Raw genomic sequence first — 24,117 nt, forward strand, 5'->3', positions numbered from 1 at the left:
GAAGCACTTGTGAAGACAAAAAGGGGGTTCCAAACTCCTGCAACTGCCCTATCACAACGCAGAAGCATTTCTTATGCTGGCCCATTTCGAAACATCATGGCGTTAAAAGCGTCGAGACATTCTCAGATGCAGGTGTCGGCCAACCAAGAAGGCCACTCTAATCAGATCAGATCTCAGCTTTACAAGCTTCCACGGTCCGCCCAAGCCCCCAAGGGACCACGGGGTCTCGATTCTGTTATGCAAACTCCAGACAGCCTGTGCAGCCGCCAATGCAATTTCACTCCTCGGCGGAGAGTATCGAGCCACCCTTTTGGGTGCATCTAAGTCCGACAACCTGCAGCCAGCCCAGGCCCCAGCCCGCAACGATTGGCCGATAAAGATAACCTTCGATGCCGCGCCGCCCAATGGTGATCCAGATCTCCCCGGACCGGTAAGGCTGAGAACATGGGCGCACCAACTGTCCTGAACTTCTCGGGTCGAGCATGGGGAGTGGCTCGCTTGTGTGAGAAGCTGCCGTGGTGCCTGGTGAAAGAACGCCATTCTCCGAATACCTGCGTATTTCGAGTTTCCGAGGTTCGAATACGGAATACGCTCTTTCGTGGAACTTGCGAGTTTTGCGCTGAGATGTGGAAATTCTGACCGACGTGTAGCATGTCAACGGCTGCTTCCAATGGCCGTCATCGTTCGTCAATAATTAGTCTTCATCTTGGGTCGAAATTGTCGCCCAAGTAGAAAGAGCGTTGTTTTGGAGGATTGCAAAAAGAAAGCGTAAATTCGGAAGCCTCCTCTTGGCCCTGGAGACTTGGCTGGCTGCGATTGCTGCATGAAATCCACAGGTGGTGCTTCCAGACACAGCCCCCTTTGTTGTTGTTCCTGATGCAAGTGCGGGAAATTTTCAAGCCCTTCCTAGAAATTCAAGCCTCCTTTTCGGTGCCTAGCCAATCAAATGCTGGTATCTGGGTGCACCCTTCCAGTCCACGTCCGGTCCAGGCCATATATATGTTTGGCACTGCCGGTGCAGCCTCACCTGAACTATTTCTCTATTCGTCACTCTTTTGCCTCGAAAACTGGACTGCGATGTGTCGATAATCCGTTCCTTTGAGCTGTACATCTCAGCAGACATTCATTTGGTTCCGACTGTCAGTGACGTTCGTTTTTGATCGTATTGTGTTTACGATGCGGTCCTCATTTGCTTTCTCGAGGGACAGCCGGGATGCTAAGGGGAGGAAACTGAAACTTTCCCGTGAGTGCCAACCGTGAGCTTCTTCTATCTCCTACATATACTTACCGCAACTACTTCAGAACGTGGTGATCCCGAAAAGCGACCGATTTTGACTCGCATATATGGCATGGTTGGTTGCCTGATCGTCAGTCTCGCACTGATTGCACTTCTTATTGTTCTCCAAAAGAAGTTACCATCTGGAGCCGCTTCGAATTTTCATATCCCCGTACGAAGAGAAGTAGAAAGTTCAGTTCTTGAGCGCCGAGAAGATGTTCTGAAAGGTGATTTCGTCATCCTCGTTCAATTCCCCTAGCTTACAGTAAACAGAGGGGATGAGAATACCCGCCGCTCCAATCCAACGCAGAGGAAGGTTCGCGCCACCTCTGACAGTCGCACCGACTCCAACAATAGCACCAATCGTTGAGCGGCAAGGCAGGTTTGGCGGCAGTGCGCCCATCGAAGTTCTTACAGGAATACATTTCGCCACCACATTTCCAACTCCCACGGGAACAACATGTATCAACGGGACGAGTATGGACATCGAATGCACTGTCACCCCGATTATTTTCGAGAAGGCAAAGAGACAGGAATTGACACCAGATACCAGTTGCAATACGACCATTCTTGGGGATTGCCCTACGACTTCGACCATCACAGTTGATTCTTGCAGCGTGATTCTCGAACAATGCACTTTTACGGAAATAAACGTCGATCTTGGTCCCCAGCAAGTGTGCTCAAATTCTACTATTACCGAACCTAGTTGCACCTTAAACACAAGCACACCCACTCCGACACCGCCGCCTGTTACCATTATCCCAGTCAATTCTTGCGTCTCGATCCTCGAGGAGTGCAGTTATACCGTCTTGAATGTCGATATCGGCCCTCAGCAAGTGTGCTCAAATTCGACGACTACCCAAAGTGGGTGTATCTTAACTACAAGCACACCGACTCCAACAATCAGCAGCAATTCGTGCATGGCAACCGAGACTTCATGTACTACTACGAGGAATGTCGATAGTGAAATTGGAATCTCGTGTGCAACTTCATCTTCTTCGATCCCCGGATGTGGAATTACAACAAACTCTTGCATGACAACCGAGACTTCATGTACTACTACAAGGAATGTCGATAGTGAAATTGGAATCTCGTGTGCAACTTCATCTTCTTCGATCCCCGGTTGTGGAATTACAACAAATTCTTGCATGGCAACTTCAACTTCGTGTATTACTGTCGGGGATGTTGATAGAGGATTCGAAACCTCGTGTGGTACTACTTCAACGTCAATTCCTGGGTGCGGAATCACCACCACTCCTTCTCCTACAGTCAGTAGCAATTCCTGCATGGCCACTTCAACTTCGTGTATTACTGTCGGGGATGTCGACAGAGGATTCGAAACTTCTTGTGCTACTTCCTCGACTTCGATACCTGGATGTGGGGTAACAACGACTCCCCCAGTTTCTGTCAGCAGTGACTCTTGCATGGGAACGACAGTTTCCTGCACAACCACTTTTACTGACACTTTCTGCACCACTTCTTACTCTAAGATCGACGGCTGTGGATCGACAACTTCCTCGAATTCGTCAAGTACTCCGACGCCTTCAGTTGCAGTCAGCAGCAATTCTTGTATTGCAACTGATGTATCTTGCATGACATCAATAGACGTAGAGTTGGGGACCATCTCATTCTGCGATACTTCAACTTCAACAATCTCTGGCTGTGGAGTTACTACAACACCGTCGGTTACGGTCAGCAGCAATTCGTGTATCGCAACCGAAGTATCCTGCATAACAAGAATTGACGTAGAGTTGGGGACTGTCTCATCCTGCGACACTTCAACCTCAACGATCTCCGCCTGTGGGATTACAACCTCGAACTCATCGAGCACCACGCCAACCACACCACCGATAACGAGCCCCCGCTCGTCTTCTTCGAGTCCAAGTGCTGTCATCGACCCAGTTAGCATAAGCACAAACAGTTCATCTTCCTTGAGCAGCTCTACCACAGGACATTCTTCGAGTTCTGGACCAGCAGTGGTGACGGCCAACAGCAGCTCATCTTCTACAACCAGCTCTCCGCTTGGGAGTTCTTCGAGCTCCGGTCCAGCAACTGTGCCACTTAGTGTAACTACCGACGGCTCGTCCTCTTCCTCTCCGACGTCTCCACCAACAGGTCCACCCTCCTCACTCCCCACTTCTTCTTCGAATGTTCCAGTCGTGGTTGTCTCCAGCTCGTTGATACCCACAGGACCGGTTACAATTCCTATTTCTGGGTCATCAACCTCGTCAAGCTCGCTTCCTATTCTCGCGGTCATTACACCATCTGGGCCACCATCATCCATACCAGCATCAACAATTTCCCCACCAGCAGGTTTTCCGTCGAGCTCTTCTCTCCCGCTTCCTCCTGTTTCTGGATCGACTTCTCTACCGCCAGCCACATCAGTCCCCGCGATTCCAGTCAGTATATCAAGCGCTCCAGGGTCTTCCATACCACTTCCCGTCGGCGGTGTCTTGAAAACACCATCGATCAGTCCTTCTCCGACGATCCCTCCTATATCTCCAAGCACGCTAGTAACGGTACCAAGTGGTAGCAGTGTTCCATCAGATTCCGTTCCGTCCGGATCTGCGACAACGGCATCTGGAAGCCAAGCCTCTTCCCTGATTTCTGCTTCATCGGGCATCCTTCAATCCATTGAAGCCACTGGAAATCTGGCCCCAACAGGAACCGGAGGTGGTGGTGGCGGTGGAGGAGGCGGAGGTGGTCCATCCCAAACAGACAATCCAAAGAAGTTCGATGCAGTCCCCGACATCTGGCCCATAACGCAAACAATTCTTGGCGACTACACGCCCCTTGTCATGAGCCGAGCATTTCACATGCTCCTTAGAACAATGTATGAACAGCTTCTAACATGGGAGCCTATTCGTCAAATGCTTACCCCTGGAGGTGGATCCCTCGTCGATTCTTCCGTCTTAACACCACTCCGAATTGCTATCATCTCAGCGCACATTGGGACAGCTTTCTCCGCAGGGCTCACATTTTTCGACACCGGTTATTGCAACGCTGAAAACACGAATAACCCAATCATTTGTCCGCCAAAACTGAGCGTCAATCCCTGGGTCTGTGACGTAGTCATCGTCACACTTGTTCTTCAGGTCCTGACCATTATATATGTGATCTCTCAGTGGTGGAAGAAACCTGGTGGTTTCTCAGCTGACCCAACGAGCGTGGCTGGCATAGCAGCATTCATGGGCCACCCGGAAATCGAGCAAGAGTTTGTTCAGATCCCAACCGAAATCACTTACGCGGCGCTGAAGAAACGTTTGAGAGGAAAGAAGTTCAGATTAGGGCAGTTTGCCACAGAGAGAGGTATTGTCAAATATGGTATCATGCCAGTAGGAGACGAAGAGAATGACCCGAATAAGAAGGAAGGAATTAAGGACAAAATCGGTAGCTGGTGGACGAATTTTCAAACCAAGTTTGCTTGGCTGCACAACTGGAAGAACAATCGGTTCTTGTTCGATATACTTTTCGTCATGCTGCTTATCGCTCTTCTCGGCCTTACGATTGATGCGGTGAGCCGGTACAATAAGACACAGGTCGTCTTCCTTGCGACTGCTTCGGCGAACGGCACAGGATGGCGAATCTTCACAGCACTTTTGGGCGTCATCGTTTCCTACTATTGGGGGCAAATCTTCCAAGGTATATTTACTTTCCCTTCCAAACCCACAATATTCGTGCTAACTCACCTAGACGCTCAAACGTTTGCCCCTTATATCGACCTTGCCCGTGGTTCCTCGAACCCAGATGCCACCATCCTCCTCAGACGGCACAGCATACCACTTACAGCATTCTTTCCTTTACTTTGGCACTGCCACTACACCCCCGCAATGGTAGCATTCATCGGCTTGATTGCTGAACTCCTCATCGTGGCCCTATCAGGACTCCCTTACCGAACCGGACAATCACGGGGCGAATTCCTCTTCTGGGGCATCACCTGCCTCGCTATTCTTACAATCATGATCATTCAACTGATTATTCTCGCGATCTGGCGACGCAAACTTCCTCACCTACCACGAGCACCAGAAAGCATTGCGGCAGTCATGACTTATGTGGCGGGCACGAGCATGACGAGAGACTTCAACGGGCTGGAGCAGCTGAAGAGGAAGGAGCGCGACCGAGCCATCAGGGACTTGGAGAAGAGCTATGCTTATTGGTGGAGACGGGAGGAGGATGGTAGGGTTAGATGGGTCGTTGATGTGGTGCCTGGGGATAAAAACAATAGAGCACTGATGGATGGGGCGAGTGAGTTTTCGTGATGAGAAACAGGGCTGGGATAATGTGATATGAGAATACGTGATACCATTATGTTTGTCCATGTAAACTGTGTAGAATATTAAAATTCATGATTGGAGGCTTCTTTGGGCTTGTCTAATTTTGAGATCATTGATTAATCAGGTACTCACTCAAAAAGTTCGAAGAACAAGGACAGGGGTAGAGATGAGCGGAACAGTACAGTGAGTGGGAAAGCGGCGATTCAGACAAAACCTTGTTTCGAGAAGGCTCCCACAGCATAGCTCAAAGAAATTCAAAATTGCGCTTCTATAGATTACAATGATTTTGAGAGAACAATGCCGAAATATCTAACAATGCTACCCTTAGCTTTATAAGCTCTCTTACCTCCTCCACCTTCCTTCCAGGTTATCCTCCTCGAAACGCAGCATTATCTGACGTCCCACACCTCTTAAACAATCAACACTTACAGGATACACAGCGACGGTGATTCACAAATACATCTAAAGAGTGTCTCTTGGAGGGCGGACCTACAGCGTGCGAGAACGGATTCGGAGAAGTAGCCGCTGAGCCAGCTCCTCGACGTCGAGCTTGGTCTGGGTGAAATGAAACATCCCAACCGGCATTTCCATCAAGTGGAGGTGCAACCCGTTTATCTGCATACATTGAAGCCCAAGGATGCCTCCATTCCACAGATCGTGGAGAAACGAATGAGGGCCATTCAGCCACGCAATGCCTTGCACGCTCTCCTCCTCGATAGTCGCCTTCTTACCCTGGCTCTCGCGCTAGCATTAACCATCTTTTACATGGAGATCTATGCTATAGTAGTACATGGTTGGGGTATTTTGATGAAGGAACAATACTTGTTAGGTATTGATATCTTTCTTTTGACCTGGGGATTGGCATCTCTAGTAGCTATCCAGATCCACATCAGGGACGCGAGACGAGAGGAAGAGTTTTGGAATAGGTTAGTCGACAGACATGGCTCTCTAGTGTGATAATTTGCCGCATAGCATGCGTTTTGTGCCAGAATGGACAGCGGTCTGGACAGCGGTCGCCAGTCGTCGTTTACGATCCAGAGAGGACTAATAGATCTCTTGTGGAATTGTGGCTTCGGTATAAATAATAATGACTTCGTAACCAAATTTTGCTTGATTTCATTATGGCTTACAGGTCGGCTTCGGTGCGATGACCAAAGTTCATCTTATGAATCCTCTCAACTCGAATTCAGGTACCAGACTCTTCACCCTAGGCGGAATCCCACTTGTGGGAACCACAGACACCGGATCGGCATCAGTTACCATCGACCAATCAACTGTCAAGATACACTACCCTTCTCTCCCAGTTCGTCGTTTCAAAACACCACTCACTTTCGAGCTGGACAGAGATCCAACACCCCAAATCAGCTGCTTCGTATGTCTATCCGTCCGTTGTATAACCATACAATAAGTTCGTGGAATTCCCGCCCGTCTATGCATACGTATGTGGCAAACCCCCGGGGATTGTAGCATTACTGGATCTGGACTATCTCATTAAGAATGGTTTGATATTCGGCTGAGCAAGCATGGATAGGTTCGCTACACACTGCTTGCACATAGGGGATACAGACGATTACATCAGACGTCACACAGAGAGGTCCGAGGATGTCCCGAAGAAAAAGATATAAGGCGCTTGTCTGTGCTGGAGCGCCTGTCCTGATTTATCACAACCTGGACGAGTCCCGTGTCAAGCCTCGCAGTGTTTCCCAAGCCTTCTTCCTCGACTTGCGCCTGCTCTGCCTCGCAGCAATTCTGGCACTCCCGGCTTTTGTATCGTGATTACGATCTCGATCTTGGATGGCCAAGAGAGCTTGAGCAAACCGTTATGGTTGTTGGGTATTAATATCTTCCTCCCTGCTTGGGTCGTGATGCACGGGGCTGCTCTCGGCGTGTATGAGTGGGATTGTTGGTGGAATGGACAGGTGAAATATGAGATAGATAAGAATCGAGAGTCGGAACACAATATGGGCGTCAATAATGAACCTTGGTCAGAATATTTTGGTACCATGCATATAGATGGGTTTGCGATGCGGCTGCTCTGAGAGAATTGGCAGAGGCATCTTGAGGGATAGATTTTGGAGATTTGATTTTCGTTTGTTTGGTAGCTATGTCCTCGTAGAGGATAGAAACGATTAGCATTTGGCATGCAGATGTCCCGGAAATACAGTTGTTACTTGCAATCTATTTGGTTCGAGACTTTCTTCAAACCTCAATCTTGAGTTTTCTGTTGCAATGTTTTGGAGGTTGACGACTTGATTTTTCAGCTCACGCGGGGTAAGCACTCCATATATACATCTGGTATATAAACTACAGTGTACCAGCGTACACTCAGTTCCAACATTTTCCTACTATTTGAACGGAACACGTGATCGCTTAAAAAGGGGCAAGCTTCACCCCCGCAAATCTCTCTCGGTACTGCACTCTTGAGATAGAGATGATATTTAATAAGAATTACAGGTCCTGAATATAACTCGAGGGCATCTGGAATCAATTGTGTTATGATGTTGCTTGCCTTGAAGCTGTTCTCCGATACGGTATTGTTCTGGGGATTGTTCATAACATTGTGGCAACATAGGCTCTTCGTTGGTACTTCAATTATGGTCGAAAGTCCTCCAGACATGGCAAATTGGAACAGACAGCTCACTAGGCTTGCAATCAGAGGTTTCGCAGGTGAGATGGTCCTGCTAGTTCTTACTATTGGGGCAATTTAGCTGAACATTCATCAACTGATGGAAAACCCCAGGTTCAAGGACTTGTTGGTTGATGATACACTCCAAGTCCCCGCTCCTCCCTTGCTCCCAGTTATCATGTTACAAATGGGGTTTGTGAAAATGCAGTAATTCGGGGAAAAAGATTTTCCTTCATGGTTGTATTTGCAAAGAGGAATGCCAAGACAAAGAATATCTTTTCCTGAGAGCTTTTCCCGCGCACGTTGCCTGGCTAAACACGCTTCCAAGCTCAGGGGTTAACATATCAATGGATCCAGCTTCCTACCACACAGTCCATACCATTCCAACGAACCCGCAAAAACCGTGCATTATCTTTCTTCCCGGCTGATTGGATCTTATCCATCTGCAACTGACTACTGGATTGAGACCTTACGTATCCAAAGTCCCGGATTTTAGGGCTTTGGGCTGCCTCTTCCACAGTTAACCTTTGGTTTATGATTCGTGATATGTGGCAGGTTACGAGGAGTGAGGAGCAGTTCCAGACTCGGGAGGTCGAGAGCAGGCGTGTCACCGAGGAGTTGGAAAAGAACTTGGCCGTGGATAAAGAAGAATACGGGACGGATAGGAAGAAACAAGATGGAGAGGACGAGGACCAAAAATGGGGGATATGAAAGCAGTGAGAAAGAAGACGAACCTGGTGGATCAGGGGAACGGAGACGAGGAAGGTCAAGGTGAAGAATCAGTTTACGTTGGGCTGACCATACATTGGTACTAGAGGATTTGCAGACATGGGGAGCAAGACAAGAGTCCACTTTGTGGAGGTTGCCCATTTTGTTGGATAGTCCGGTATGGAACACCTCAAGATGTTGGAGAGAAGGAAAGAGCAATCAAGAGAAATCGATTGGGACGCAGTAATGGATCAGCCCCACTCTTCTCGGGAAACGGAGGGAAGGTGCGCACCTTCTTGTTGATGCAGCCTGTTCCCAGCAGCGGCTGCTGGCTGCGCTTTCCATTTGCAGCAGCCAACATCAACAAAACATCGTCTTCGCAGATGCTTCTCCACTTCTTCCCAAAATTATCAATTCTATACCAGTATTTCCATCCGCAGCATCCTCATTCAAATATCATCGGCGGCAAGATGTCTGCAACCGTCGAGCACGCCACTTGTCCTGAGTGTCCTGCAGCGCATCAAGACCTCGAATCAGGCCTTCTTACCTCCACTGCTGAAGTTTCTACCCTTGCTGGAGAAGGCCAACAGGTTGAGGTATGCCCGCCCTCGCCACTGCATTTAGTGGCAAAGCCTTGAAGCTGACTTGCCTTTTTCATCCAGGCTCCGAAGCAGCCGCCACAGCCAGATCATGAAAAGACTGCTGCCGCAGTTGCAGATTTACCACAGACGGATGCAAGCTACCCCCGATTCCATCATCAGGCCATGCATATATCTGACGCTGCGTGCTCGTCTAGATTGCAATGAAAGCTTCACCAGAGAATCCAGAGAGACGACCAGCACCGCCTGCTGCTGCAGATGTCCAACCACCTTCATACGTCAGGGACCCGCAACTAGAATCCTTGAAGCGACGACCACAACGGCACCACTGCCACCTCTCCTGGCTCCCATATCCGAGCGAGTTGGCCCTCATTCGTATCTTATTTATTCTCAATGCTGTTCTTCTCCTGGCCACCACCGGCGCCTGCATCGTTATGCTGCTTCTTGCCATCAGAGAAAAAGATCCATACCCAAGACGTCTACGATGGTCTTTGTTTCTCCTAGAGATTGGCTTCATCTTCTTCTATGCTCGAGAGTAGGTTGCTTTGCAGAAGCAGCATTGAACCTAATATTGACGTTCTGAAACAGTTGCTGGACATACAGCACGAAATATGCGAACTACTGGAAGCACATCGACTGCAGACATTGTGTCAAACTCGCACAGTCGAACACCACACCAGGTGGAGCAGTGTAACAAAGACTGAGAGACTGTAGACGGTATTAGTGCGCTAGCACCAGCAGACATTTGTGAGGATGGAACCGGCGATTGTCGAAGGACTGGGAATGATGGGTTAACTGGAAGTGCACACGGATGATTACAGAATGAGGCTTGAGACAGTATGGAATTGCGTTCCTGCACCAGAGATGCTTACTGGGATCCATGAATTGCTGAGACGAATACAAATATCGTGCAAGAAAAATAAATACAGTACATGGGATGTGCCCCACACTTTCACGTGTCTTCGGCTTACGCATTTTCCAATCCGCAGGCAGCTTCACTGCTGCTCCGAGTATGCCGCTGTCAGCACTGCTCTCCGTCTGTCCACCGCCTCGAAAGTATTTTGCTTCTGTTTGCAATTCCAACCCAAATGCTCTTGGCTTGCTCATCTAGTTCTTGCACCATAATGATCTCTGTCCGCTCTCCTGCAGACAGTCTTCACAGAGGTTCCTCCATCAAAATCGCCGGTCTCGAGTTCCCCATCATGCTACAGGCTGTTGACCCTCGACTCCTCCTGGCCTGGGTTTGAAGCTCATTAATTCGACTGCCACTGCCATCACTGGACAATGAGGTCCCGCTTCCCCTCAGAGCGCCATCGTATTGGGGTGGTTGATTTGCTCGCAGCTGCTTGTCTTGTGCGCAGAGCTTGAGGTACTCTTTGTACATGTCGTCGGAGTTGGCTCGTAGCTCGCGGATTGAGGCCCGGCGTTGTCTCCACTTCTTGAGAACCATACTGGGAGTTGCTGATAAGGGAAGACGTAAAAATATCTCAAGCGGATATTGACATAGGAGATGTGGGGTATCGAAGGATATTGGTGGCTATTTATTGTGCTGAAGTGTCTTAAACGAGTGTTGAGAATGGTTACTGCAGCTGATTCCGCTTTCCACCTTCAAAGATGGAAAGGAAACGAACTGCGTATGCGGATGACCCTTCGGTGATATATTACCTCTCGTCGTACTTCATTTCAAATCAGGTGAGACGTCACCAAGACCTCGAAAATAGTGGAGACTCCACAGAGTTTACTCTGCTGCTTCTCCGTCAAAGCCGGCATTGGTCGATTCCACTGCAAACTAAACCATATTTGCTTGACTCAGCACACCTCAGCCAATCTCAGAGCCGTCCCACGGAAACGGCGGAAGCGAAAACGTATGGTTCCTGAGGACCGTAGGTTAAGCGTGGGCTGCTTTAGGTTGGGTTGCGACCTATTTGAGGAAGGATCTACAAGGTAAGACGGAAATCTGCAGAAGCAGTGGGATCATCCCCGGAAATGAGAAGGATGACCTGGCCGGGAATACGTGTGAGCCTACGAGGGGATCGAGAGAGATCAGGGGACCATGCAGGATCTCCATCTTCCCGAGTTTCTGTAGGTATCGTGCGAGTATTGCACTTCGTCCCCAAGTTCCCGCACTTGAGGGAGGAAGGAAAAGAGATGTTTTTCAACCTGGGCGGGGGTGCGCAGAAAACTTCCTGAGATTGGACATTGAGTTTGAAGAATACTGAACCCTCTACCTTTGAGAACGACGTGTGGTGGTGGTCAAGGCAATGGGAATAGTGATAGTGATATCTGAAAGTGAGCAGACGTCATGAGAAGGTTGGAGTGAAGTGGGAAGTTTCACTTTCCCGGCCGCATCCCGAGGAGAATGGATTACTCATCAACCCCGCCGGCGGCCTTGCATCTGAGGCGCGAACATTTCCTTGTCCGAACCCAGCCGCGTCTCCCCAGGAAAGATTACAGCATCTCTTGATCACAAAATGACGCCCACACCGCCGTCCAATACTTCCTTCTCGCATTTCAGATTCCGGAGATCGCGAAATGCAATCCCATACGATGCATCAAACAACGCGACACCGCCCTCACAAACAGCCGTAACTCCACTCGTGGACGAAGGCGCGGATGCAGAAATCGAGGATGAAGACGTAGACGAGGAAGGTGAAGAAGGAGCGGATGAGGATGAAGGCAGTAACCTCGACGAAGATGGAAACGACGGAGAAGATGAGGAGGAAGGCGGCATCGAAGACGGTTTGTCTGCATTTCTCCTACACCTCCTTTGCATGCATCTTTTCTCCACCAGAATGGACCGTACACCTCCTGCGGCCGTCAATCTGGTCCCTGCTGCCACCAGGCGGGACCGCATTGTCCGAGGAATCCCTCAACTCCGCCTTGGTCCAAATCGAGAAGCCGTTGCCCGCAGCGTTGTAGAGCTTGCTAACGGACTCTTTCGTCGTCGTCCAGTGCCCATGGAAATCGATACCCCGTTCGACCCGTCAGCTTTAGGATTGAAGGAGATTGGGAACCTGGCGAGCTGGACCGTCAGCAGCTGTAAACCTGGGTGTGGTATTGAGGCATTGAGGGACGAAGATACAGGGCTGTTTTGGCAGTGAGTTCTAAGGCAATGATCCAAGGTGGGCGGGATGCTGATGAAAGCAGATCTGACGGCCCTCAACCCCATCACTTAAACATCCACTTCTCGCGGCTCGTCTCCATTGTCTCAATACGCATCTTCCTCGATTTCGAAGCCGACGAATCGTACACCCCAACACGCATCACCCTTCTAGCTGGCACAGGCTACCACGACCTAATACCTTTCTCTGCCCTCGAGTTTGCACAACCGAAAGGCTGGATCGACGTCCCGCTCGACCATGTAGGAGGCGGTGAGGATGGCAAAACACTCAGGGCATTCCTTGTCCAGGTCAGAGTTGTAGAGAATCATCAAAATGGAAAAGATACACATGTCAGGGGTTTGAAGGTTTATGCAAGGGACGAGAGGGTGAGGGGTATGCTTGGCGATTTGGATCTGGGCCGTGAAGAGATGGAGAAGAGGAAAGCTGTCGTTGTAAGGGCCGACAGTAACGGGCTGGAGAGGGGTTGGGTCGTGGAACCGGATTGGATGGGAGAGCCGGAGTTGAGGTAGCAGATGCAAGTTGATTTGGTGTTCGGAGTCATGATACCCAGACTAGATGGTCTCGCGGAGAATGGATGCATATTCAATACTTCAGATACTGTCTGTTCTATGAGCAACCCGAATTAGGAGAGCAAGGCTCTTAAATTCCCAATGAACTGCAGCTCGGCTCATTCCCGCACCGGAGAATTTCGGGCTGCCTTCCACTGATCAGTAATCAACCCACATCGTACCTCCAACTTCCTGCTCTATTATCCACCTCCCTCATTCCCAATCTCTTCCCTAGCCAGGACAGCAAACACAACAGCCATGCTACCCCTCCCATCAATCATAGTCGCCATCCAAGGCCTCCTCGGCATTCTCAACGGTGCCAGATATCTGCTCATTCCGTCCATAGCAGAGAAAGATATGGCCACCCTACACATGACTTCACTACCTGCATTGCATGCTATAGCTCTTGGCTCTCTAACAATCGGGTGGGTTACTGAGCCCTCTTCTCATTGCTCATCCTCACCACATGTTTCCCGAACTGAATCCTTCACTAGGACCTTCTACCTCAATGCAGCTTTTCGTGGAGACAAAATCGCGATATGTTGGATGATACTTGGACGCGTTATTGCGATACCTATCTTCCTGGGACATGGAGGGCCGTGGCTGCAAGTTGCGGAGTTTGAGGCTGTTTGTGTGTTTTCGACATTGGCTGCTCTAGGTTGGGAAAATTTCAGCGGCAGTCGGGCTGCACGACAAGCTTAAAAGAAGAAATCTTGAGGGATTTAGTGGAATGGAGTTAATTGGGTTGTGAGCTGCGGGTTGTAACATACGATCCGTCTCCTGGTCAAGTCATTATAAATTCTGCGCTGCGAATTTTGTTGGGTCAGGTGTTCAACGCGATTCCTGTCTCAGCCATGGCGAAGTTGAACGCGGGTCAGGTGGCAAGTTCCCGTCTAGTAATTCGTTTGTAAACTTTTCCCTTGTACTGTTCCTTCAACACGGCCAACATTAAGACTCCACAGTCTCCAAAGCCTTGGGCCTTCTCTTCCATTCCGGGAATCCCACCACCTCTTTCTCTTCTTCCTTTTCGCTTCCCTCTTTCAAACCATTTATAACCTCCCAAAGCACTTCAACATCCTCTCTATCACTCAAATCAAATGGCTCCCTCCCCTCCGCTAGCATCCTAATCTGCATCCCCGCTGCCAACATCCCTAGCCCACTTCTATTATCAAATGGCTCTTTCGGCTTCACAGCCCCGCTTACCTTCCATTGGAGAATATCCCTTGCAAGATCAGGTTCCTGAGTCGCCGGTCTCCCCAACCCAACACCATCCACAACTCTCAACGCCTTAACCATCGCACCCACACTCCTCAGCCCCCCCGTAATAAGTACCTTCGTCTTCCTCTCCTCTTCCTTCCCAAGTACAGGAACGATCATCTCCGCGAACTCAAGGAAAAATGCCTCCCTTTCCCGCGTGCTATCTTTTGTCCATTGCAAACCAAGATGCTCATACGTTCCTCCACTTAACTCCACGAAATCTAACCCTATATCATCTTGTAGAACTCGTACGAGCTCCCGCGCTTCGGCCAGCTTGAAGCCATCTTCTTGAAAATCTGTAGAGTTTAACTTGATGCTCAGTATGAAGTCCGGTTGCACGCGGCGGCGAATCCCTTGGCAGATTTCCATGATCAAACGCATGCGGTTTACCAATGAGCCACCGTAAGCATCAGTTCGTTTATTGGTTCTTGGAGAGAGGAATTGTGCGAGCAGGTAGCCGTGTGCAGCGTGTAGATTGATACCGTCGAACCCAGCTTTCTCCAGATAGTCTGCTGCGTGGGCGAAACCTTCCAAGATGTTTGTTATTTCTTCTTGTGTTGCAGCGTGAGGAGTGCCGAATGTCCAGTTCTCGAATAGAGGGCCTGTGGTCCCATCAATCCGCGAAACATCCTTCTGGGTTGATGCGTTAATGGAAAGAGACGTACCTAATGGTACAGCGGAGGAAGAAATCGCTTCCCCACTATATTTCTCTCTCACCTGTCGACCGGGATGGTTCACTTGTCCGATTATTAGACTTCCGTTCACTTTTGCAGCTGTAGCGAGGGATTTGAATCCTTCAAAACGCGTTCCGTGGAGTGGCGATGATGGAGTAATGATGGCGTCTCCGGAGGCAGCGATGTGCGTGTAGGAGATGGTTATATTGCCTGTTACTATGATGCCCCAGTTGTTTTTGTGCTCTCCCCAACTATAGCAAGAAATAGAATAATCAATAAAGGACCGCCACTGAGTGTAGAAAGGTAGGGGAAGAGGCTTGAATATACCGTTGATATAAAGTGATGAGTTCCTTTGTTGGAACGCCTCGGTTTTCTAGGATTTTATCATCCCACGTTGAGAGTCGCTCTTCCATTGCTGCTTTCAGGATCCGGTTCTTGGCTGTTCTCTTAGAAAATGCAAAGTCAAGAGGTTGCCAAAGATGGCTGGGGTCTGCGTCACAGATTCCATAGCGAGTAACTGGCATTGTGGACGTGTCCTATTGCAGTTGCCTAAGTGAGCCGAGTTTGAAGCCGAGCGATTTATACTGAACAACTTAACATTCTCGTTAGAGGGGATGAAGTAGAGATAAAAGGCAACATGACTCTAATAAAAGGCACGAAAGGAGCCATTATGGCAGGGCTCAAATGCAATGTTATGGGATGCAATATCTGCCGCTAGAACAAACTCCACTCCTGTTTTCGGAAATTTCGGCTGTATGAAGCCGAACCTTATCCTTGCGCCTGCTACTGCACCACTCACTAGCATCTGGCCACCGACAGTCTTATGAAGCAGGATACACATTAAATCTATTACACGATGAAGATATAATCGTGATCTTTAGATTCCGGATGTCAACAAGGGGAAAAGGGGTACCTCGCTAATGCACAGCCCCTGATTCGTCACTCCCGCTGCCACCACGCCACGTTGATTGACTCCGCCCCGCGAAAAACTTTATAAAAGCAAACGAGGCACAACAACGTCACATCACGCTCTCCATTCAATCAGTCAACACCACGAGGCGATCTCTCTACCAAGAAACGTTTCAACATTCATTCACGCCCAGCCCACCTTGCGCATCTTCACAAAGCCGAACCAAGGAGACAGAAAAGATGGCCGACGAATCAAAACCAACCCCAACGTCTCCACCACCAAAGTATACTGAGACCGCAACCTCGGCCCTGGCACAACACCCTCCTCGACCAACCGTCGAAGACGAATCCGTTGAAGCCGAGCAAAGCGCTGCTGCAATCAAACCACTGCTTCCACCGCGAACTGCCACGCAAGCCTCAACCTCTTCACCTTTTCCCCCACGCTCTCCAACGCAGCCCTCAACCTCAGCTTCCGACCACATGCCACGGAAACCCGTTCCCACAGCCGATCCACGGGGTCCCCCAAAGCCCATTGGTTCACTTTTGCAGCAGGCTAAGGGAGCAATGCCGACGTCGTTTGCGGGAGCAAAGGATTCAGCGATGAAGTATGGCAAATTCGTCCTCGATCACGTGAAGAAGGGCGAGATGCCGTGGACGCAGTGGTACTGTTGTGGTTTGGTAAACGGTGCGGAGGTATGTATTCTTTTCCATATTCCTTTTCGGCCTCGCTGCTCTCGTTATGAGGGGGTTCGGTGGGGGAGGGGAGAGGAAGCGAACGGGTGAGAAAGGGGTGGGGGCTGACAGACAATAGTGCGAGACCGAAAATCATAGGTTGCATAAGGAGTGCAAGAAGTGCGGACACCGCGTCTGCGAGAAGTGTGTCAAGGGGACCTTGGGTGGTTAGGGTAAGCATGGCTGCATGCGAAGGACATGAAGGCTTGGATGGACTGATGGGGAAGGCAGCTGTAAGGGAGAGATGATGTTATGGGTCAGAGAGAGAGCATACGGGCAGAAAATGCAGCACAGTTTGCGTCGCGCACCGGGGAAGGAGACAAATGAGGTTGTGTTTGTGATAGATACCCTTTTCAGCATTGCAGCAATACATGAAGCCGTCAATATCTTTCACAACATGCCACACTATCCTGGAAGACTGCAAATTTAGAACTCGGCAACCTCCTAAAATTGCCTTGAAATATTGAAGATCGAGCCGTTGGAGCTGCTTGGAATGCTGCAGCCTGGAAACATTGAACGTCCCTCGACCTGTAGACCATTCACGATTGAGGATTCTGCGATATCCCTGCTTCCACCGGATCATCGGCCGATCACGAACCATTCAAAATTTCAGTCAAGAAGGATCACTATTGTCACAGTCATGCGAGAAAAGTTGGATGCCGCTGCAATTTATGCCATTTGTCTACCCCGAACGGAATCAACGCTAAAGTATCAGAGAGCCAGGCTCAATCTGCCACCTATCGAAATCTACCATGTATGAATCTCCACCGGCAGCATGCTGCAAAGGAACTCGATCCGCATCCCACCATCCGAAACAGAGTCCACAATGCCGTCAACGTACCATCACTTGGGTGGGCACCAGAAAGGGACGACACAGTAGGCCGGGAAACCTGTTAACGGAGTCAGCTGATTGTCCCAAGAGCGGTTGGGCATTGCTACAGGAGGGATTGGACTTACCGAACTGCGGAGCAGGATCCTCCCAACAAATTGCCTCAGACCAACCAGTGCCAAACTGAACTCCATCGTATTTGAAAACGACATCGTTCACACCATTGACCCGAGTGACGACCGTGTACGGGAGCTGAGAGTAGAAGTCGACGATTTGGCCGTAAGGAGCATGATCGTAGTAGCCGATTAAGTTGCAGTAGTAGTCGAAGATGCCGAGGACAGCGGTATTGTGGCCGGGACTATCCCAAGTGAGGACACTGAGACGGCAGACGGGGCCGTTTGGAGTGCAGTCGGCAACGGTGGGTGGGAAACCGCGAGGGGAGAGCGAGGCGGTAGCGTTCAGGTCCTTGGAGGCGGAGTGAATACGAGAAGCGGTGGTATTGAGGTCATTCAAGATTGTGTCAATGAGAGCTGTGTCCGAGAGAGACAAGGCCGTGTCTGATCGAGGAGCGATGACCTCAGTCGGGTTGCGGTGAAGGCGTGGGAAGGTGATGGACGGGAGGCCATGGTGGGTTGTAGCATTTTGTCCAACGAGATTGGTTACGAGGGAGGAGTGCTGGGCCGCCAAAACGACGAGGAAAGTGGTCAAGCAGACGGTCGCAATCAAGGCCGTAGTCGTGAATGCGAAGAAGAGAAGAGTGCATGTGTATCTCATGGGCACCTCGTTGCTACAACATCAATTGTCAGGGGATCGTCTTCAAGCGTGCACGCCGTGGGGAGAGCATAAAGGGCAATAGGACAGGTCATGGACGTACCCAAGGAGTTCATTCTCAGGGATTTCCTTCATCTTAATGCTGCTGGAGTCAGACATCTTGTTCTGTCTTGTTGTTGATGCAGGTTTCTTTGTCGTGAAGGTGGATGGTGTTGAAGGAGGAAATCCTGGAAAAGATGCGAGACGGGCTTTTGTCTTCGTGCCCTCTTCGGGCGGGATTCCTTAGCGTCATTTCCCTTCTCGCTGATATCATTTCTCTGAAGCATGCGATTTGGGAGCAGAAATCCGTGCCGCTTTATCTTGGTGGTGTTAGCCCCTTTGTTGTCCTGAGTCGGCGACGACCTCGCTTCGCTTTCCTCAGTTCAGGTGAATCATGTCAACATATGGACCCCGGCCCCAATCAATGCTGCTCAATCATTCAAAATCGTCCAGCCATTGAATGAAAGAAAATCTGTCAACGTGTCTTGAGTCAGAGGAACCTTGCTGTCTAGTGTGCTCCCCTTCTCACCCGGAGTGAAGACTTGGTCGAGGACTCGCTTGATGACTTGGGACATCCGACGGCAGAGCTTGCAGTTGCCAGCTATGGGTCGTGTCCAGTCCAGAAATCCAATCACGAGGCTCAAGTTCTGCACCACTTCCGAGACTGGCATCCGGACGTCCACGTCGTTTGGCTGCTTCGTTTGTTTGAGAAGTTCCGTGCAGAGGATCCCAGTGGATGGCATGCCGTAGCACATAATCTGTCACCATTTATCAGCTACAAATCTCTTTCCAAGCGCTTCTGCAAACTCATGGAGCTAGATGATTGTCAACTTATAATGTAATCATAATCGTAGTAACGACGTCCGGAACGGTCTCGCTCAAGCCATAAGAACACAACCATGTCCAAGATCTCTCGAGCAACATCAACCAGCTTTTGCCTGCCTTCTCCACCTCTCTCAGCAGAGAGTCTCTCGAGAAGAAAGTTCATTCGAAGGTAGTCGAGTCGCATAAACATCAGTTTCCACATCTTCACATCCTCGCTGCAAAGCTTCAGGCTCTCTTTTGTGATTTGCATGATTTGAGGAATATGGGAGTACGTTTCTTGTGCTTTAAGTTTCAAGTTTCCGGAAAGAAGATGAGCAAATGATAATTATTGCATAATGAGAACATACCTGACACGTTCCACCGACCACTGGTTGGCATTTCCAATGAACACTTCCATGATCTCATCAATAATAATTGCCGTGAGGACCATAGTGCGACAGATCGTAGCGTCGTGCACATCCCACTTCCTATTCCATCCATTCTCATCAAGCTCCCTGATTTCACATCTCAGTCTCTCGCCCCCTTCCGTCAACACCTCATCGCTTAGATCAAGCGGCAAAGGGCAAGAATGATATCGATGACTCCAGGCTGGCGGTCTACCCGTGAACATCGCAAGCTCCTTATCGCTCCAGAAACAGCTCGCACTCAGCCGCTTTCTCATTTCGGTCCGGAGAGTAACTTCGGGGACGCGAGGATCTTTGGGACTAATCAAGTGCCAGTACTCAGTAAGTGCACCTGGTTCCCGTCGCGGATTATTGGGGTTGTAGCAATGCAAACCGATGGCAGATGCGACAGCAATGAGATCGTGATGCAATCTCCAGACTGATAAACCTGTAGTACATCAGCTAATGCATCGATTATGTAAGTTCAGGAACCACTTACTCGAGTTTCCATGCAGCACTGTCTCTAGTAAGAAGTTCTTATACAATAAATTGCACACCAAAGTATTGAGAGAATGCTTGCAAAGCTCCAGGCACCCTTCGATCGCTTCCTTGATGGCCAAAACAGCCCTTTTCTTCTCCGGATAAACCTTCGAAAGTCTAAGAAACCAATATTCCCTGTCGGGCACTGCTAAGACACCATGGGCAACGGCAGTGTGGAGGATGCCCATGGATTCCCATCTGGTGTTCCGTCCAGAGAAAGCTGCCATCCAGCCCACTGCATCATCAGGCAGGACCAGCCCATCGACACTGCGCCTGCATATATCTTCAGACAAATTCTCCAAATAATGATCCTCTCTCGGTTCTTTCAGGTACTCGCGATACGGAGAGGTAGCAAATAGTGAGTCAAGAACCTTCTGTATACTTGCCTTCAGAAAGCCAACTTCGCCTGGACCATCAAGGTAGCGTTTGACTAAGCTCTGGCAGTCCTCATGTCCGGGCAAAACCTTTAGAACATTGAGTCCCATCGCAATCTGGACTAGATCTATATTAGGAACAGCATCCATCTCCTCGAATTCATTGTCGGAAGTATCAGCTTCATGGTCATGAATCGTAGCGGAAAAACTCGTTGACCCGAGGAACCCCGACGGGCCGGCTACCTTCCTGCTCAGCCCAGGGCTGGCCCCAGAACCCGGACTGATAACAGAGCTTGATGAAGCCTGTCCCGTCGGCCCCTGCGCCGTTCGGGTGGGTGACTTTGGTGTCGACAAGGAACCAGCTGCATCATTGGAGAATTCGTGAAACCGCCTGGGCATTGGCGCACCTAGAAAAATACACTTCTCCGGCGTCTTCCTTTTCCTGCATCTCCCACACAACGACCCGGGGGCGTCAGTATCACATCGCACCTTGGCCTTGCGGCAGGGTTCGCAGGCGGGCGTGAGGCCGTTGCGGCGTTTGCGGATTGGTGCTGCTATCGTGGTTGAAGTCGGGGTCAATAGTTCGGGGTTATTTTCGATATTGACCCCGAAACCTATAGCTGAGAGTAGTTGTGGATCAGGCATTGCTGCTGTGTTGTGAGACAAAAAAATGTCAAGAAGGGATGTCGGGGAAGGGATGTCGGGGAAGGGATGAAGTTGGATGTGGGATTTCGGGGTAAGAACCCCGCGAGTTCGGCACTCGCTTTAGGGTGCCGGGGTGGGAACTTTAGCTAGCTCCTTCCTGTTTGGGCCTTTTCTTGTCTGTGCATTAATCCCCATTTGGCACAGCGGGTGGAGAGTTCACCTATTGGAATTGTATACATGGATACTTTGTCTGTGGATCTTGTCTCAGGAAATCTCGATGTGAATATTCAATACTCCATTTCCCTGTGAAGGAATCCAACCGGTTCTAGTGATACGGTGGGGTTGTATGTTAATACTCATTTAATACTTGTAGGATAGACGGGGTATTGGAGGCGAATGGGAGTTTGAACAAGAAAGGGGGAATGATAGGATGGATGAGGAAGTCAGGGCCCGTTTCGTAAACTTCAAACACCAGCATTTGTCAGTAATCAAACACTAGCTTTTAGTTATTACGAAAATAAGTGTTTCGCATTTTTTTATATGCTAGCAACCAAATACTAGGATTTAATTACTAGCATTTACTCCCATACAAATCGTAGTTTTTTCAGAACCACCTATAGTAAGTGGCTCTAAAAATGCTGGCTTTTGAATACTGGCTTTTAACTACCTTTATAGCACTTCTTAAAGTATAAAATTTTAATTATTATATAAATATTACACTTCTCGTATAATTTCAATTATAAATTTTTTCTTAGTAAGAAAGCTATAATAAAGTAATTAATTAATTAATTACTTTCGTCTTAGAAGAGAAATAAATATTAGACTATAATATCTTATAATTATAGAAAGAAGTTACTAAAAAAATAAGACTTAAGATTTAAGATTATTAGAGATTATTCTAAAACTTTCGTAATTGCAATAATTATTATAGTATAGCAAGCCGTACTTTATTAAAATTGCTTTGTTTTAATAGTTTTAATATTTTAGTTATATAATAAAGGCTAGAGTCTTTTATATATAACTTGCGGAAATTATATAAGAAAGCTGGCTTTTATATAGTTCTAGATAATAATCTCTCTTTTATATTTAATTAATTAAGCTTTTATATATTATATACTATTTATATTTTACTATTTATATTTTATTATTTATATTTTACTATTTATATCTTTAATCTTATTATTTTACTATTAAGTTATATTTTATACTTTAATATATTTTATATAAGTTTTTATTTTATTATAGTTTCTCTTTTATATATTTTATAATAAGTAATATAGGAAAATTAAAACTTTATAGTTAAGGTAATACTTTTATAAAATTCTAAGAGATTTCTATAAGGCGGATTATTAGCTTAGTAAGTTTAGAGAAAAAAGGGCTATTATAATATATTAAGCCTAAAGCTAAAATATTAAGAATATATAAATATTAATTTTAGTATTTTATATTAATTTCTAATATATTTAGTAATTTGAATATAGGTTAGCTATAAGATATAATTACTAGTATAATATATAGAAATAGTAAAAATAGAAAATATTATACTAAAATAGTACGAATTAGATCTTAGTTAGAAATAGACTTTAATATATAGAAATAAAATTATACTATTAATTTATATATTATTTTTAGTTATAATAATAACCGAAATAAAAATAGCTTTAGTTTTAGTAATAAAGCTTGTTTTTAAGTCCGGAAAAAATATCTAAAAAGGGAAATACTCTTAATTTTAAATAAAATAATAAATAGAAACCGGAAATAAGAATTAAAAAGAAATCGGAAATAAGAAATTATATAAATAATCTAAAGAAACTTCTAGAAAAGAAAAAGATACTAAATAGAAATAAAAAAGAAAATTTAGAAAATTTAGAGAAATTAGCGAAATTATATTTATTATTATTATTATTATTATTAATAATACTATTAAATATATCTAGTTTAGTAAAATTAAGAAAAAATACTATAGATATTAAGCTAATAGAATAGAAAAGAAAATATAAGTAATAGAAATAAAACTAGAAAAGTTATTATTTTATTATTACTAGTATTAGAACTTAAATCTAGATTATATCTATTATTATTAACTAGTTTCTTTTAAATTCCGGTTTCTAAACTAAAAAATATACTTAAATAAAAAGTTAGTTTTTTTAGGAATCTTATTAATAGAAGTTTTAGATATAGAAACTCTATAATTAATTATAAAAGAAATTATTAAGATTAATATAACTAAAAATAAATATATACTAGTACCGGATTTAAATCTATTACTTATAGAAACTTCTAGAATACTATAGTTTTAGGGAAGTAATATTTCTATATTCTTGAAATAATATATAGATATATATAAAAACTATTATATTTCTAATAATATTAAAAAAGAAAGAATTATCTATTATATTTCTTCTATTTATAAGAATTAGATTAAGGCTATACTAAAGTATTATACTAATAATCTAGAAAGTTACTAGAAAACCAAGTTCTTTAAAGCTTTATTAAAGAAATTTCGAGAATATAACTAGAAAATACTTAAAATTAGCTATAACTTTCTTAATTAGATTATTATATAAGTCTAGAATAAAGAAATCTCTTCTAAGTCTTATATTAATATATTTAATAAAATATTAAAGAAATTACTAAAAAGAAAAAAAATAGATAAAATTAGTTAATACCGAGAATTTATAAGGGAATTATTTATTCTAATAAAAGATTATATTCTTAAGGATATGAATTTTAAGCCTATAAATATTTCTATTTATAAATATAATAAGATATATAAAAAGATAATAATATTTTATTAATATAAATTTTTTTTATTTTATTTTAATATTACTAATAATTCAAATATATCTAGATTTAGATAAGAATACTTAAATATAATAGTTTATAATATAATTTCTAAACCAGAAAATAATTATATTTTACTAGTCTCTTTTATTATACTTTCTAAAGCTATTATAAATATAAGTAAAAAGAGAATCTAATTTAT

The 24,117-nt window shown here is 46.4% G+C and overlaps 9 protein-coding genes across 9 annotated transcripts; 6 read left to right on the forward strand and 3 right to left on the reverse strand.

The window, feature by feature from the left end:
* Nucleotides 1–1,176: 1,176 nt before the first annotated feature.
* On the forward strand, nucleotides 1,177–2,240 carry K444DRAFT_630250 (uncharacterized protein; the record flags this gene model as incomplete). The annotated part of the gene is made up of 4 exons (XM_024883178.1): nucleotides 1,177–1,243; nucleotides 1,303–1,503; nucleotides 1,550–1,950; nucleotides 1,983–2,240. 4 exons carry the CDS (start codon nucleotides 1,177–1,179, stop codon nucleotides 2,238–2,240), a joined length of 927 nt encoding a protein of 308 aa, XP_024736380.1.
* Nucleotides 2,241–2,868: 628 nt separating this feature from the next.
* On the forward strand, nucleotides 2,869–5,575 carry K444DRAFT_590346 (uncharacterized protein; the record flags this gene model as incomplete). Its single annotated transcript, XM_024878146.1, has 3 exons — nucleotides 2,869–3,432; nucleotides 4,006–4,918; nucleotides 4,970–5,575. 3 exons carry the CDS (start codon nucleotides 2,869–2,871, stop codon nucleotides 5,533–5,535), a joined length of 2,043 nt encoding a protein of 680 aa, XP_024736381.1. The 3' UTR covers nucleotides 5,536–5,575.
* A 3,277-nt stretch (nucleotides 5,576–8,852) lies between these two features.
* K444DRAFT_630254 (uncharacterized protein) lies at nucleotides 8,853–10,177 on the forward strand (the record flags this gene model as incomplete). Its single annotated transcript, XM_024883179.1, has 4 exons — nucleotides 8,853–8,947; nucleotides 9,003–9,480; nucleotides 9,681–10,018; nucleotides 10,072–10,177. 4 exons carry the CDS (start codon nucleotides 8,853–8,855, stop codon nucleotides 10,175–10,177), a joined length of 1,017 nt encoding a protein of 338 aa, XP_024736382.1.
* A 2,299-nt stretch (nucleotides 10,178–12,476) lies between these two features.
* K444DRAFT_504723 (galactose-binding like protein) lies at nucleotides 12,477–12,955 on the forward strand (the record flags this gene model as incomplete). Its single annotated transcript, XM_024873384.1, has 2 exons — nucleotides 12,477–12,580; nucleotides 12,631–12,955. Coding segments are annotated over 2 exons (429 nt in total), but the record flags the coding sequence as incomplete, so codon positions are not given.
* Nucleotides 12,956–13,345: 390 nt separating this feature from the next.
* Nucleotides 13,346–13,955, forward strand: K444DRAFT_613439 (uncharacterized protein). Its single transcript, XM_024880347.1, has one exon. It carries the CDS (start codon nucleotides 13,412–13,414, stop codon nucleotides 13,853–13,855), a length of 444 nt encoding a protein of 147 aa, XP_024736384.1. The 5' UTR covers nucleotides 13,346–13,411; the 3' UTR covers nucleotides 13,856–13,955.
* Nucleotides 13,956–14,101: 146 nt separating this feature from the next.
* On the reverse strand, nucleotides 14,102–15,608 carry K444DRAFT_530099 (NADH oxidase; the record flags this gene model as incomplete). The annotated part of the gene is made up of 3 exons (XM_024874874.1): nucleotides 14,102–15,012; nucleotides 15,076–15,335; nucleotides 15,412–15,608. 3 exons carry the CDS (start codon nucleotides 15,606–15,608, stop codon nucleotides 14,102–14,104), a joined length of 1,368 nt encoding a protein of 455 aa, XP_024736385.1.
* A 333-nt stretch (nucleotides 15,609–15,941) lies between these two features.
* Nucleotides 15,942–17,142, forward strand: K444DRAFT_613441 (uncharacterized protein). Its single transcript, XM_024880348.1, has 2 exons — nucleotides 15,942–16,686; nucleotides 16,805–17,142. The coding sequence occupies exons 1-2, from the start codon at nucleotides 16,234–16,236 to the stop codon at nucleotides 16,895–16,897; spliced, it is 546 nt and encodes a 181-aa protein (XP_024736386.1). The 5' UTR covers nucleotides 15,942–16,233; the 3' UTR covers nucleotides 16,898–17,142.
* Nucleotides 17,143–17,377: 235 nt separating this feature from the next.
* On the reverse strand, nucleotides 17,378–18,865 carry K444DRAFT_412675 (uncharacterized protein). The gene is made up of 3 exons (XM_024872624.1): nucleotides 18,429–18,865; nucleotides 17,683–18,341; nucleotides 17,378–17,615 (listed from the first exon to the last, which is right to left on the reverse strand). Exons 1-3 carry the CDS (start codon nucleotides 18,482–18,484, stop codon nucleotides 17,569–17,571), a joined length of 762 nt encoding a protein of 253 aa, XP_024736387.1. The 5' UTR covers nucleotides 18,485–18,865; the 3' UTR covers nucleotides 17,378–17,568.
* On the reverse strand, nucleotides 18,796–21,131 carry K444DRAFT_630259 (uncharacterized protein; the record flags this gene model as incomplete). Its single annotated transcript, XM_024883180.1, has 4 exons — nucleotides 18,796–19,122; nucleotides 19,263–19,404; nucleotides 19,537–20,020; nucleotides 20,072–21,131. The coding sequence occupies 4 exons, from the start codon at nucleotides 21,129–21,131 to the stop codon at nucleotides 18,796–18,798; spliced, it is 2,013 nt and encodes a 670-aa protein (XP_024736388.1).
* Nucleotides 21,132–24,117: the final 2,986 nt, after the last annotated feature.

Source organism: Hyaloscypha bicolor, assembly GCF_002865645.1.
Source record: "Hyaloscypha bicolor E unplaced genomic scaffold K444scaffold_86, whole genome shotgun sequence".
Classification (NCBI taxonomy): Eukaryota; Fungi; Ascomycota; class Leotiomycetes; order Helotiales; family Hyaloscyphaceae; genus Hyaloscypha; species Hyaloscypha bicolor.

What these genes read in the sequence shown, in the direction of transcription:
- K444DRAFT_613439 (XM_024880347.1), top strand. Translation starts at nt 13,412, where the DNA reads ATGCTACCCCTCCCATCAATCATAGTCGCCATCCAAGGCCTCCTCGGC.
- K444DRAFT_613441 (XM_024880348.1), top strand. Translation starts at nt 16,234, where the DNA reads ATGGCCGACGAATCAAAACCAACCCCAACGTCTCCACCACCAAAGTAT. An exon ending in GTTTGGTAAACGGTGCGGAG is followed by an intron (nt 16,687 to 16,804) that starts GTATGTATTCTT and finishes GACAGACAATAG; the next exon opens with TGCGAGACCGAAAATCATAG.
- K444DRAFT_412675 (XM_024872624.1), bottom strand. Translation starts at nt 18,484, where the DNA reads ATGTCTGACTCCAGCAGCATTAAGATGAAGGAAATCCCTGAGAATGAA. An exon ending in CCTGAGAATGAACTCCTTGG is followed by an intron (nt 18,342 to 18,428) that starts GTACGTCCATGA and finishes TTGATGTTGTAG; the next exon opens with CAACGAGGTGCCCATGAGAT. An exon ending in GGATCCTGCTCCGCAGTTCG is followed by an intron (nt 17,616 to 17,682) that starts GTAAGTCCAATC and finishes CTCCGTTAACAG; the next exon opens with GTTTCCCGGCCTACTGTGTC.